Below are 15439 nucleotides of genomic sequence, written 5' to 3' on the forward strand. Positions count from 1 at the left end.
CAGATGCAGTCACCAAAACAACCACAAGTGGCTCACGAGCCATAGATTCCTTACCCTTGACATAGACCGTGAAGTATCTGTTTAGATGTAGCTTGGGCCTGAAAGCACACAACGCTGATTAAATGAAACATGTGTGCATGGCTCAGATCAAGGGTACCCAAATGTTACATTTCAAATGTTAAACTCTTGGATAGACCTTGGTAATGTTATCAACACAAACTTCAAACATTGCAAAACACACACACCCAACACACCAGCGCTTGAGACGTCTTCCATTTCCCATAGCAACCCTCCATAATGTAAAGTACATAACTCGGTGTCCACTTGGTGTTAGACTTTTGTTCACATAATCTTATTTTACTCTTTTATACACAAAAAAATCACTTCAGTTGCAGAGTTGAGTAATTATTCCATGAATATATACCATTGTAATCATCATGGGGTTTGTTTTTCCATGGAATTATGTTCTTCAAAACTTTCGTCGGGCGGACACGAAGGTTATGTACGTTTCACTAACGATTACACGACAGCTATTTTTTTTTACACTGAGAATATTTGAATAAAACACATTAGAAACCAATTTCAGACATCATTCTTTAATTCTAAGTAGAAATCATGACAAAATGATCAGAGAAAATATTGTTTATTTCACAACAAAAGTAGACATGCTTTACATGTAACATTTTGATGTCCAAATATAGACACTTTTTTAACACATAGCCGTGCTAGCGCAAAATAAGAACATGAACAGGCTTAATTTATGGTTTGGTAAGCTTCCTCACTCTATAAACATCAGAGTGATGGGGATAGTACACATTGTTAGAACAACAGTTTCAAATACTACTCAGGTGAAGTTGAAGACGGCAAAGGGTACCCTTGATCTGAGCCATGCACACATACATAATCACATGGCATTGATTACTAAATTAGAAATCTGCTGATTCCGTATAAAACTGAACTGTAAAATGTTCTCTATCCTACAAACACAAAAGTCGGCCTCGCGTTTAACTTCAGCCAAAGAGGAGCTAATTGCTAACATGTGTCCTTTGAGACGAGTATTTCTCTGACTTTGACTGTCCTCTGGGAAGACCAGATTGAAGAGGCGAACGAGCGCAACAAGTCCAAGTATGCAGAGCTCATCGATGAATGCTGCCGCAATGGCTGCGAAGCCCATTGTGAGCTAATCGAAGGCGGTTGCCGAGGCTACTCACTACGCCCCACACAGAGATGGGGCTTCAAACATGGCCGAACTCGCATACGAGCTACTGCAGAGCGAGAAGGATAAACTTTCTCACTTTGTAGTAATTGAAAACACAACACAGAGGAATAAACAAGTGTTTCGTCACGGCTGACTCTTGGTGGATAAATGAAGTTTAAACACATCAGTCATTTTGCTCTCATGGTTCGACCCTCCTCTGAATGTGCTACAATCCTGATAGATGAGAGTTTATTACTGCCATTGCAGATTTGTTGTCACTGTGTGTTTAGGGTGTAATACGTTTCCCTGCCCCTCATCCAATTTGCTGGGTGTTGATGGGTTTCAGGGGAGGCCTGCACAGAAAAAAAAACAACACAGGGTAAACTGCGGCCAACTGACTTACCTCAGGTGATAATTGTCTAATGATGCAACATCCAACCCCATGTAATTAATCTGTTAGTGTTCTACCATAAACAGCACATGCTCACTTTTATATACATGATGTAATACAGCATTTCATTCTCTGTTCACCTCATTACTAACCTTTGTGACATTTAAAATATATAGATTGTGTGTAAGGTAATCCAAAAACAGATGTAATGGGTGGTCTACAATGCAGACCACGTAAGGTAGCCAACATTACAAATGGTTGTGCTGATCGCTGAAACACAGAAATCGTTTATATTGTAATGCTTTGCCAAAACACCACAACCGCTTAAAGGTTAAATTGACATTTTGTGGACATCTATCGGTCCCTTCGCATACACACATAACGCAAATGTCAGAACTTCCAAGGACCACAGGAGCACAATTTTTTTCCAACTTTTAGATATAATGAAAAACCTGCATTCACACAGTTGAACAGAGAAAGAAGCCAAAAATATGTCTAGATACCAATGTATGTCTTGAAAATAAACCTGACAAAGGCTCATCCTAATGCATTTGCTTTTCTTTGCAGTCATTCTGATGGCAGGCATCAGTAAGAAGCAAGGCTTCGTCCCTAAGCTTTGTTCTCTGTGACTCCCAGTGTGAGTCCCGTGTTAATTGGGTAAATGACGGTGTGTGTACAGACGGCGCCACCCTGCACTAATGGCGACGCCAGCACAATCACAACAAAAGGGTCCTACCAGCTAAGGCTAAGTTTGTGATTAAAGCAAAGGCTTCCATGGTGAGGTGTAGCAAAATGGCATACAGGGAGCTTTGAAGCTTATTTACGGTGCTTTATCTAATCCCTACCACCCGTGGCTATGGAGGAGATATGGATGTATTATTCATGGTAATGTATGGCCGTGACTCGTATGCAGATCACAACAAAGAAAAAAAAATTGTGTCTGTAAATGACCAATTATTTTTCTGACCAAGTCAGAATGGGTCAAATAATGAAATATAAAAAGTCAGTGTCTGAAATTTGATGGAACATTTTATTGTATGTTCCCATCTGTCTGAGCGTCTCAGTCCCGAAGTGATGGGCTTTCTTGGTGGAACTTTTCTCTGCAAATACCGAGGCTGGAGAACCTCCATGGGCCTAAGAGTGAATTCAAATGCACATAAAGACGGATGTTCTAAGAAGAGAACATCTGGAAATCATTTTGTATGTTACACCTCTCAGTATATTGCATTATTTAGAAGCAAGGATCTTCCAAGATCTTCTCAGGAACTGATATAGAAAAAAATCGGTCTTTGTGATGCTAACATAAAACAGCTGGGTCAAACACAAACACTCCTCTCAAACAGGAGAACTGATGATATGTGGGTTTATTGATCAGCCATCCAACCACTGTTGGAGCCATTTATATGAGATTGCTGTCACAATTTCATCTGCTCACCATCTCCGGTCTGCAGCTGGGAGTCCGCTCAACTGAAGAATAAGACTGATTTATATTATTTCACATCAGTACATAATTAGGTCACAATGAAATCATGTTGGAGTAGTTACATTGGAGCAGCTGCATGCCAATCCTTAGCAGCGTCCAATCAGCTTTCTGTTCCTAACAGACGACGTGACAATGCCACATCTCAGCTGACTGGTTGAGCAGCGCATGAGTTAGGTCACTATGTTTAAAAAAATCTGCCTCCAAAATTGTGTCCAGGTGTTTTGAAAGTGTTGCCCAGAATGAATCCTGATAAATCAGGGTGACTTTACTCTCAGACTACTTTTTACACTGAAGTTGTTCTAACTGATCTCTTTTGTTGCAAAGTATTCCCATAAGGGAATATTGTCCTAGGGTTAGCTGCGTTTTAGTTGGGTGCGATACTGTACGGTACACACAGACATGCACGAACTGATTTGATGCAATGATTTGTAAAATGCCGGGTACATAGCTACCGATGTTGGACACTTAACTTTTACAACTTAGGTACCTGTACCTTCTTGGCATGGAAAAGATTTAGCTGGAAGTAAGCATGCTCCGATCGATCCGCCACAATCAACATCGACCAATTTCCGTGGAAAAGCATGTGATCGGTGTACGCCGATAAATGCCTTTCAACGTCGATCACATCAGCTGTGGCTAGTATTGATGCAGCCTGCAGCCTTTTCCCACGCCTGTATGCAGTGTAGTGCTTTGCTCTAACATCTTTTCTTCACACTGCGCAGGCGCGCCCATTGTTTTCTGCGTCCTGATTGGATGTACACCATTGTCAATCAATCTCCTTCATGCCGCCCTGCCGTGTTTCCTGTGTCATTGCTGGCTTGCTAGCTTGTAAATGAATCTTCGGTTTGAAGGAGGACTGCAACCGCTGTGGAATACGTGTGAGTGACTTAATACTTTTTTGTGTCTGAGCTGTAGGTTGGTAATTAAAATTCTAACAAATGTTTGAACTTTTTTGATAGATTCAGTGTTTGAGTGTTTAAACAAGAGAGAAATATGAGAAAATGTTATTTCCAGTCTGCAAAAAGTGTATACATTGTAATGCGAGTGGTTTTACAGCCTTAAAACATATATAATAATTAAAAAAAAAATAAAGTTGGCTGCTTTGCAGATTTCACTTATTGCGGGCTATTTTGGGAACCTATCCCCCGCGTTAAACAAGGGAAGACTGTAAAATGAAAAACATGCCCCGAAAAATATCTCGCGGGGGTTAAAAAGCTTTGATTTAAGCCAGCCTTTCAAGAACAAACACTTGACGGAGTATGCCGAGTTTTCGAGGCTCAAGCTGTGATCATCAGTCAAACGGCAGCTAATGCAGCGAACACTGGACAACACTCGCCTGTACGTGCGTGAGAGTCAGAAGACTAAGCAGATAACCCCAAAAAATATTGAATTAATTGGACTACATGAACAGCCTTTTCCTTTGACTATTTCCTGTGCGACTCAAGCTCACCCCGATATGATATGACGTATACATGTTACTATTATGCATATAAAGCCTAAACACGGGTCGACACCGAGCCACACACAAGAGGACTATTCAAAAGTACTGGCATTATTTTTAGTTTGACAGATGATGAAGCACACTGCTGTAATAAAAAACTCTTCATCGGCTTTAACCCACAGCTGCTCAGTGGAGACATTTCCAATGTCAGGCTGTTTACATGTCTGTGGTCACACATTACTGGAGCCATGATGAAGTTTGGTAATATGTCACGTGTTGATACAACTTTCTAGAGCTGCAACAATTAATTGATAAATCGATTATTAATCCATTATCCAATTAATCGACCACTATTTTGGTAATCGATGAATCGTTTCATTTAAAAATGTACTGTCAAATTACCGATTTCAGCCTCTCAAATGTGCGCATGCGTAAGAACATTCCCACGCAAAGTATGGGATTTATCCATTCGTACTTTTGCGTAGGAAAATGCATACATTTATGTACAACTCTTACCATGCATACACACAAAACCTAGTGGTAGAGCAGTGAAACTACAGATAGCTATGGCCGTGCCTGTCCATGCAGGCCATATCATCTTGCTACGTGCTTTCCAACTTGACCATCATACAAGGCACCGCCCCTCGCCCAGAGCGAACGAGCCGATGCTCGTCGTTTATTTACTCGCTATTTCTTCTTTATTTATTGGTGATGCACATGTAGCAGTCTGTGCCAGTGGCGTGTTGATTTGCAGTAGAGTGTTCGTGATGTTTGTCGGTTGATTTTTTTTATACTTCTCTACTTCAATTTCAATGTCGGAGAAATTCCACTTCCTCGCCGTCTTTGCTATGGTTTTGGGGAGGGAAAAAGTCCATTCATGCATTTTTAAAGGGAGTGCTGCTAAGAGGCGGAAATTAAAAATGTGCTTTTTAAAATCCAATTAATTGAAAAAATAATCAACCCATGAATCGATTATTAAAATAATCGTTAGTTGCAGCCCTACAACTTTCACACCTTTTGTGCAGCTTTGTTGGTAAATTGTGAGTGTTCTAATGTATATTTAAATTCTGAAATGTGACTGCATCTTTGTCCTTATGATGGTGGTGATTGTCTTTTAGGTCTGGCAGGCGTGGGGTGTCAAATATAAGCAGCGGGATCCTGTGAGTTCCCAAATATGACATTTTTTGCTATTGTTTAGCTGTAAGTACCTTATCTTAAAAGTGTTCCGTGACTCTTGTTCACACGTTGATTCAGCAATGAAGGCAACCTTTTGGGCTTCAAGCAAGCTCAGGTTGGGTTGGTCTTAATAAGGTTTCATGAAATGACCACTTCTTTCTGCCTGTGAATATTCTCATTCATCCAGGTCATTGTATTCTCGGGGCATTCAATCGATCGCGACCGGACTGTTCAGATTGTCGAAGAAAACGTTTCGTCTCTCATCCGAGCAGGCTTGGTGCAAGATCCAGTCTATTTATCCTCTAAAGGAGGAGGCTGTGCTATGGGTCACCTGTAGTCCCTATCGTGGCCAAGCTCTACATGGGAAGGAGGGCTCTGAACTCCTTTAAGGTAACAGCACCAAGTCACTGGTACTGATATGCGGATGACGCATGGGTCAAAATTAGAAGCCAAGAAGTGCTAGCCTTCACCGAGCACATTCTTTCACTGGACAAAAACATCAAGTCCACACGTGAGGATGTCAAAGAAAATAATTTGGCTTTTTTTGACTATGACGTCCACATTGCAGACGACAGAGGCGATTTTTACATTAGGCAACCACCAAGCAGCCACTGAGCAGGCACACAACACAGACGGGCTAATTCGGGAGTCGGGGAAGCCATCTACGTTAAGGTTGAGAAGCTTGTCAGAGAGTGGGGTCTACGACATCGCCTTTCTCCCACATACAATGCTGTCCTTGGGTCAATGACCATCATTACATCTGAATGGGATGCTAACGAAGGTGATACCACCCAAACGACAGTCGTTGGCGGGCAGAGACCCCACTCCACTGTATCGTAACGATCGTCATTTGACACCATAAAAAGCCAACCATTCCTGCCTGGACCTTCCTCCTCCTCCAGAGGATAAAGAGGTTGGATTTTGCACCAAGCTGTCAGACTAGAGTTGTCCTATCTAGTCTGACTGGTGTGTGTCCCACCTGGTCTTTGAGCATGGAATGATGAAGCGTGCTCGGATGAGTGCAGTTGCGATCGATTGAATGCCCTGAGATCACTTATTTCAAAATTGATAAACATCAATCTCCCAGGCTTATATTGTGGCAAACTTCACCTTGTTAACTCAAGAGCAGAGGGTCACCAAGTCGAACCACTGTCTCACAACACAAGGCACGCTGGCACACCCATCACGCTACAATATTGTATATGGGCGAAGTCTTCTCTTATGAGTGATTGTTGGCAGAACCTGCTATTCTGAGCATGGGTCCATATCTTTAAGGTTCTGGTTCCATGTTGTGTCCCTCTCAGATGTGACCAACCGGGCTTAGAAACTTCTTTTTGATGAAAGTTTGTTTAAAATGAAGATGATTCAAATGATTAAAATGAGACATATTAAATAACATATAACACAAATTCCCTGCTGATTATTTCGGGGTTTTGGCCAGTTTTATCAATGCGCTGGACACTTATGATCTCAAACTGCTTAAACTACTGAATAAATTCATCTCTGCTAAAGATTAATATTGTTTTTTTCAACACTACCTGACCTATTTGAATATTTATATTGGTAAAATGTCATCATATTATAAATTAAGGGTACCATAAATTCAAAAGAAAAACGCAAGAACATTTTATCCATTTTTAAGTAGAAAAAAAGTCAGTCAAAGACATATAACAGTTCAAAGGGAAGCCGATGGATTATTCATACAGTAAAGTTGTATTGTGTTTTTTGGGCGTCCATTATGTGTCAGCTCACACTGAAAATCTTCGAGCACAATTAAATCAAAGACAAACAACAGTGGATCAAGGCGGTTCTAAGCACTGAGATGAGATGCTTGTCATCTACACTTTGAGGAGGGACATGGAAGACAAGGGACAAGGTTTTACATGAAGAGACGACCCCTCCGTCTTGCATGGTGACAGTCGAGGGTTACTTTATGGAACTGTTGGCAACAGATCTTCCTGTAGCACTTATCAAAAGAGGGATGTTGAGAAGCGAGGAGGGCAAGATGGCACCGGTCTACCCAAAATGCAGGAGATATACTTTACAAGGATAATGACATGATTATAAGCGAGTTGGAAAAGTTCTCTGCAATATTTTGAATGAAACAACAAACACTGGCAAACAGACAATAAGCCCTGAGACAAAAGGGTGTGCAACTTATTAACGGATAAATGACATCATCGCAACCAGACAGACACAAGATAACTGACCTGCCCGATCTAATCAGACCCAAAGCAAGATCAAATGGAAGAGGTTGCCAATAACATCACATACTTCCAGAAAAAATACGTTCCCAACAAACGCCTCTTCTTGCTTGACAGCTAAATGCTTTCATCTTTACGCACCTACGGCGCCGCAAACGTCTCTTCATGTATGGAAATCAAATTGTTAAACTCAAGCATAAACAGCCGGGCCAACTTTATTTTGAAATCTTTCAAAGTTGCCATGCACGGCATTCAAAAACCAGTTGAATCTGACTAATGAATTTACATATTATATTGTATATCGCTCTTAAAGGAACAATTAGGGACTATTATTTGTGTTATTTGTACCTGTTAAAACATTTATTTTAACTGACGTCTCTGTTATGCAACTGACTTGCATCTGTACTGCATTCTTTCCTCAGTGGTCTATTTGATCAAATTTGGCGCCTTACATTAAAAGGCTGCATTGCACCACATAAAGAAAACCATTCATGTACGTGACTCATGTGTGTAAACCACTGTGTGTGTGTGTGTGTGTGTGTGTGTGCGTGCGTGTCTGTGCCAGTTTCTCCTTTTGACTGAAGGAGAAAAACAGCCAGAGAGAGTCTATCAGCGTGGCACCCTGCTCCAGAACATTCTTGATGAAGCAAAGGTTGTCTTCATTAGGTGCATTAATATTCATGACGAATGGTAATTTTGACACAGAAAAGGTCTCAGTAACCTTTTCTCGTGCATTTTTTCACTTCTCAAGGAAATTACAGTCCGGCAATGACTTAATTAATGCTTGGTTTCCTCGCCAAGTCGTTTGAGGGCCTGTCACTTTGAGGTTGGGGTATCTGTCTCACACAGACAGCGATTGAGAGGGAGAGATAGAAAAAGAGGAGCGGCGGTCTTTTGCAGAGATGGGAAGGGACAAGATCAGTTGATACAACACTTTCTTATTTACCATTAAATCTTCCATGTCTCTTTTTGCTCCCCTCTACACCACTATCCAGCCTCTCCCTGTTTCTCCGCCTCCTTCATCCTGTGGTGTGCGTTGCGGTGTGTTGGTATATGGAGGATGTCACCCTCAAGGCCCTGTAGGCCTCGCATTTCAGCCTGCAGATCATGGGACGTGACAGGATGTGACTTTTCACTTTCCCCTCTTTATCATCTGAGGGATCCTTCTGCAGCGAGGCTTCAATGCCACCAAGCAGCGGAGCACTGCATCCGTCGATGCGTTCTACACGCTGGCGTCGACATAAAAACAATTCATGTCACACGCAGCATCAGTGACTGTGACCAGCACATGGACATACAGGATGATTGATGTTGCATCTGTTTAAAGGCTTTATGAGCTCATTTAACATCTATTTGAACATAGGTGATTTGTTCACGTAATCTTTCACGAAACTACACACTAATTGCAAGTGGAAACAGTAGTTACACAAGTCACATAACAGTTGATAGTAAAACCTTACCTTTGTAACTGCTTTTGACAATGAGTTTCCTTTTGGTAACATATGCTAGCCAGTGTTGGTGCTCTTATGTTTTCTGGTTTCCATCCATCCATTTTCTCTGCCGTTTTTCCTTACAAGGGTCGGGGGTATGCTGGAGCCTATCCCAGCTGACTTTGGGCGAGAGGCGGGGTACACCCCGGACTGGTCGCCAGCCAATCACTGGGCGTTTTTTGGTTTGAAAAACTGGAGTGAGTTGCATACAGTTGAATGATTCTAAAAGAATGAAATGTTACAGACAGACCAAGCATGAACAGGATGCTGGAGAGGTACTCCCCTTGGTATGGGATCAATCCCAAAATTGTCAGTGTCGCTCACCCCTAAGTTGAAGGAAACATTGTGAAATACAGTTAAAGAATGAAAACTACGGCCATTATGAGTGCCTCTTCTTTGTCCTCCCATTTTCCTCAGAGTTATTACATCATGGCAGTGTATTACTGGTTTATTGCATTTTCACACATTTTTATGTGACTCTAATCAATCAGCATACTATCTGTCAGTTAGAAGAGTGCAGACAACACACGAAGACACATGTGGCAATCTACAACACTCAGTCCTTGCCACTTGCCCTTAGAGAGTAAAACATTTGAACATAAGGCAGAATTTCCTTTATCATGTCTCATAAAAAAATAACAATTTGCCGGAGCCCCTTGTAGCGCAATATGGAAAGCAGTGTGTTTTCGTGATAATGAAGCGATGACAGATAGGTCCATACTGGGAGGTTTCACTTCATTCGGGGTACCAGTGTAATAAATTGCAGAGGGAAAGAAAGAGGAGAGAGGGAAAGAGGCGGCCAGAGAAAAGAAAGAGATGGGGCAACAGATGGAGACTCCTCTGACATCTCTCTTCTCTGGCCAGTGGAAGGCTGCACCGTGGGCACTGTTTTATGCTATGAAAATGTAGGATTAATTAGGCCGGCAAGGGAAGGCAGCCCTGTCTCATTACTGGCACACTACGTCCCCCCCCCATCCAAAAAAATAAAAAAAATACATCGCCACTAACATAGCGGTCGCACTAATGCCAGCAGACATAGTCCTCTTTTTCTCTGTACAGCGCCCTTATTATCTTATTTAAGGCCACTTAAGGAGGGTCCCAAAGGTGGACAGCTGTGTGGATTCTCTCCTCACTGTGCACCACCTTAATCAGAGCTTCTTTTCTCACCGTGGAAAATGTAGCTTTCACAGAGTTCCTCAGATGAACGCCACATGTGCGACTGGGTGGGACAGTGGTGGCACACTTTCCACTTTGTCACAGGAATAATTAGTCTATGGAGACTTTGCCCTGACTGTGTTGATCCTTCCTTCTTCTCGCTTTATCCATTTTCATCGATAACGTGTGACACAGTCGCTGTCCGCCCCCCCCCACCCGTAACATCTGTGACTCTCTGTCAGACATGCTCAGTTCCGTTCCAGATTGTTCTTATTTATCAAGTACACGTCGCCATGGAAGGTCACGCCGACTACGCGGAACTTTTTCATATTTTCAAGAGCTCATTGAAATGATAATATTTTTTTTCCCGTTGCTACGGTGGAGTTTTTTTGTTTTTATTCCATCGCATTTCCGAGATGTAATGGATGTACAAGTGTATGTTAGTAAACCTCACTCCCTGAACATTCAGAGCCGTGCTGAGCGTCGGAGTTGACAGTCCAGGCTTTTAGCTCGACGCTTTGCACTCTCGACTTCCATTCCAAAGGTGCTGGGTTTGAGCCCACACCGGTGAGCTGGCTGAACCAGACATCATCCCCTGTCTGATGTCAGTGAGATTCAATATTAATAAACAGAACATTTTCATAGAAAAATAGAGCATAGAAAACCTGTTTCTGACTTTCTAAATACAACTTTAAACATTATTACAGCCCTGTAGACATGAAATAACACCCCAATAGTCCCTTTTACACTCCTATCATTCTTTGTTTACATCACATTGCACAAGCTACGGGATCACTGCAGGGACATAACAGACAGCCGCTGCTAGAATAGCATGCTACCCAGCTAACTAGTTAGCCTCTCCAATGTACTTATTCTAAACTTAAAAAAATATTTTAAATGGAGTGGGGAGGAAGGACAAAGAAGCCGAACACGTACGACTTCCACACGGAATGAAAGGAGAACTTTTTTTTCATTCAACCTCAGCCATGGCATGTCGGCTCGGCTGTGCTGGCTCAGTAACCAGCCTTCATCCAGTGCTAAAGGTAATGTAATCTAAAGCCATGTTTCATAACATTACTCATGCCTACAGGCCAGAATACTACATGTAACTACATACAGCAGAGATTATTTAGGAATAATTCGTTTTTGAAAAAATGCGATGTAGTGAGGGAGCGATATTCGAACCACGATATAGCGAGGGACGACTGCCAATTTTGCTTGTTGTTATTGTCAAGTCAAACTGGAGCGTGTTCATACTCAGCTCCACTTGACGAGAGAGAGAGGTTCAGCAGCCATCTTTCCAACATTTTTCGGTTGTTTCTTGAACTGTTTTCCCTTTTTGATGGACTATCTTAGGAATAACTTTTCGTCTAACAAGTGTTTGAGACGGTGACGACTTCAACTGGAAAGTTTTGAGTTGTACTTTGACTTTTTGTGTTTGCTATTTTTGTACAAAAAAGTGAATACATTTTTGTTACACGGACTTCTGCTTCTCTGCGTCTTGGGGTTCTACTTCTGGCGTTCCGCCAGTTCGTGACACCCGCGACTCCCGAGCGGCTCTTCAACCTCCTTGTTGCGGCCCCCTTCGCCGAGCACAGTGATTTTTTTAAACACCAAAATAGGGGAAATTTGCATTTTCGAAATGAATGTGAAATATCCGACTCAACGCAAGTCTGTGAATAAGTGCGCTCTGGCTGATCTGACTGATTGGATGAGCAAGGGAGGTGGGGGGGTAGTCTAGGGTATGCAGTATTTTTTTAATGATATGAAGTTTTGATCAACTTTAGTATGAATTTCTCACAGGGCTATCTTCAACCAGTTTTTAAATAGCAAATAATTCAACTTGAGATGTTAAGTTTCTTTCTATAGGAGTACACTTTCACAAAAGATGCTCACTTTTGAAAAGGTCACGAAAACACATTTCCACATATGCTGTTGTTTGTGTGTTAGTGAGTGTGTGATGCTGCAGGCACTTAAGTATGCACTAACTGGGTGCAGGCTATCAAACAAACAACCTGTAAAAGATTTGTCTATGAAAAGTACACGGCCTAATCTTAGCTGTATTGTATTTGAGTTGAGCTACCGTATTAGAACGAGTGTACTTGGTTTTCTGCCTCAGTGTTGGTGTAAGCTATTTTAAATGACACCCTTATTTTTTTACCACAAGTAAACAGGATGTAGCCCTCAGCGCTCTTATTTTGAAGGCCGGAAGTGTGTTGTGTGGGTTGAGAAGATTTCCAACACAGACGGACTGTGTAAATGAATAAAGTTGTATTCCGTAGCCGTAGCACCCATCCTTTATTTACACTGAACTTCCACGACATCAGTGGGCATCCTGAAACCCTCGGTTAGACTGGCATGAGACAGACGTCATTTATTGTTTGACTTCCCTGATTCTGATTGCTTAGACGCACAGGTGTCAAACTCGTGCCACGGAGGGCCGAGACACTCTCCAACCAGTTTCTCCAGCAGGTGATTTAATTGATGAGCTCCTTCGCTCAAATCGAAGGAGGTGTTTATCATTAAAATCACCTGCGTTAGTGACCGCCTGGAAAGAAGACCTGCAGTGTCTCGGCTTGGTATGTCTTGCCCATACCTGTCAACATTTGCATTTGAAAATAAGATCATTTTTTCGGAAAATGAGAGAAATTCCTTGCCTGCTTCTTAATCTGTTGCAACAAGGATGATATCAGGATGATATGAAGGCATAATTGGAAGACAATGCTGCCTTGTGCGCTGCTCTCAAGGAGGTTAAAAACCCTATGGAAGGACATACAGTAGAGCATTATCCAAGGACATCAACATTTTACAGGATGATATCAAGGCACTATTGAAGGATAATGCTGCCTTTCGCACCACTCTTGAGGAAGAGAAAGAAGCGAAGGAAAATAGTACAAAGCAAATGAAAAATATAAATGATGAGATGGATCAAAATACACGAAAGAAAGAACGATGTGACCCTTACAGGGCTCCGAATTACACCCAGGTCAAAGGACGGGGCAGTCCAAAACAGAGGAGAACCAGATGGAATGAATGTTCCTTCAACAAAGCAACAGATTGCCAACTTCCTACAATCAAAGGAGGTAAATGTACAGTAGATATCAACACCATCGACACTTGCATCCTACTGTATGGCAGAAACAACACCACAACTGTCATCGTTAAGTTCATCAACAGGGAATTCAAAACTGCACTGCTGAAACAGGGAGAAGAAGCTGACAGGCACAAACGTCTATATGAACAAGCATCTGACAAAAGCAATGCACGAGACTTAAGGAAGCAGGGAAAGATAGAAAGCACTTGGAGCACCAGCGGTAAAATCTACATCAAGCTAAATGGAGGTCCAGGAGAAGCAAGGGTGCTTGTTGTCAGAGACATCAGAGATCTGGATACATATTAAAGATCATATTACGATGACAATAAGAATAATGGAGGATACAACCCACAAGAAAGAACCATGCAGCTAGAACGATTATATTCAATAACAATGACCTTGATATCATTGTTGCAAGGGCCTGCTCAACAAAGTACTAAAATGAGGAACTCATGTATCTCCATGTATCACTCACAGCTTTCAATGTCGACCGTATGCATGTTTGAAATAAATTCAACTATAACCATAACCATGAACTTATAACTCAGAAAGTGATTTAGAATATTTTTCCTGGTCAGTAAACATTCAGTGACACTAAACAATTGACAAAACAGCACAGAACATGAGGCAGTGTTGACAACACCTCTTGTTTTGCTCGGGAGAAGGCTTGAGGTCTGAAGAACAACAGAACGACAAGATGTGAGACTGTCGAGGGCAGCCACTCGTGACTGTGACCTTGTTGCCCTGTGCACCATGCACACCTCGCAGCCAATTGCAACATGTTGTGGAGCCGACATCACGAAACCTAATTAGATTGTTGAGTCAATCAGCATCCCACAGGTACCTAACATGGCTGAAGACAACAACAAACCTTTCTAATTGCCCCGAGCATGATTACACCTCTCACCAGGACTGAGTGCTTCAAACATGCTTGTTTTTGTTTTTGATTGCCGTGTTGTTACATACGCTAATTGTGGCAAGCAAACCTGTTGGAGTGAGCCGGTGGAAGTTGATAAGCAGTCATCACAATAAGCCTGCACATAAACAGGTGTCCTGTAGCGGAAATAAAACCGCTTTAATCCGCCAAACTCTGCTGTTTAGAAGCATTGTTAGAGCGTCACCTACTCCATGCACGACTTGCACGAACATAATTACCCAGGTTTCACTGCGATAACGCCTACTGTCACTCCTCATTTAAAGGGCCGGCTGGAACTCGACTCAATTAAGTAATAAAACATGTTCTTTGCTATTACCCTCCATCACACTGACACCAACTGCTCCCCAGTTAAATTGCTAAGAAAGTTATGCAAGGAAGAAATAGTGAAAATGTTGACAGGCAAAAGTTAACATCTTTTCCTCATTTAAACTTTGAATTCATTTTAACTTCTTTATTAGACTTCATCTGAAACTCACCTGCAAATGTAAATGCTACATTTTATGTAAATACATTCACAGGTGTCTTAAGCATATGCCATTAAGGCGCTTGATGAAATATAGAATCACATCGAGAAATACATTTCACATAATACCTCAAAGAAAAAAAAATAGATAGATGAAACAGCTGTAAAAATGATGGACGACAAAAGTGTTACAGTACTTATTCTAATGTAAATACAAATATGAAAATGTCATTTCACTCCACAAAATATGGCTAGATTCGAAAATATATGAAAAGACAGAACTGTGCAGCATTACAGCGAGTAATGAAAATGTCCCCCCAGTATTTATGTACTCACCTACTTGTCATGGTAATGTCCCTTCTCAGGAGTGTCAGCAAGCAGGGGGTGTCTGTTTGTGCCCTGTACCA

The 15439-nt window shown here is 41.7% G+C and overlaps 1 protein-coding gene across 2 annotated transcripts in view; it reads right to left on the reverse strand.

The window, feature by feature from the left end:
* Positions 1-757: 757 nt before the first annotated feature.
* The window catches only part of znf407 (zinc finger protein 407), a 191083-nt gene continuing 176401 nt past the window's right edge, over positions 758-15439 (reverse strand). The window contains exon 10 of one of the 2 annotated variants that reach the window (XM_054780923.1): positions 758-1551. In XM_054780923.1, the coding sequence (XP_054636898.1) occupies positions 1541-1551 (11 nt within the window). In that variant the 3' untranslated portion in view covers positions 758-1540. Of the gene's footprint in view, positions 1552-12478; positions 15432-15439 lie in introns of those variants that run through there. The other variant, XM_054780921.1, reaches the window with a different exon arrangement.

Source organism: Dunckerocampus dactyliophorus, chromosome 7, assembly GCF_027744805.1.
Source record: "Dunckerocampus dactyliophorus isolate RoL2022-P2 chromosome 7, RoL_Ddac_1.1, whole genome shotgun sequence".
Lineage (NCBI taxonomy): Eukaryota > Metazoa > Chordata > Actinopteri > Syngnathiformes > Syngnathidae > Dunckerocampus > Dunckerocampus dactyliophorus.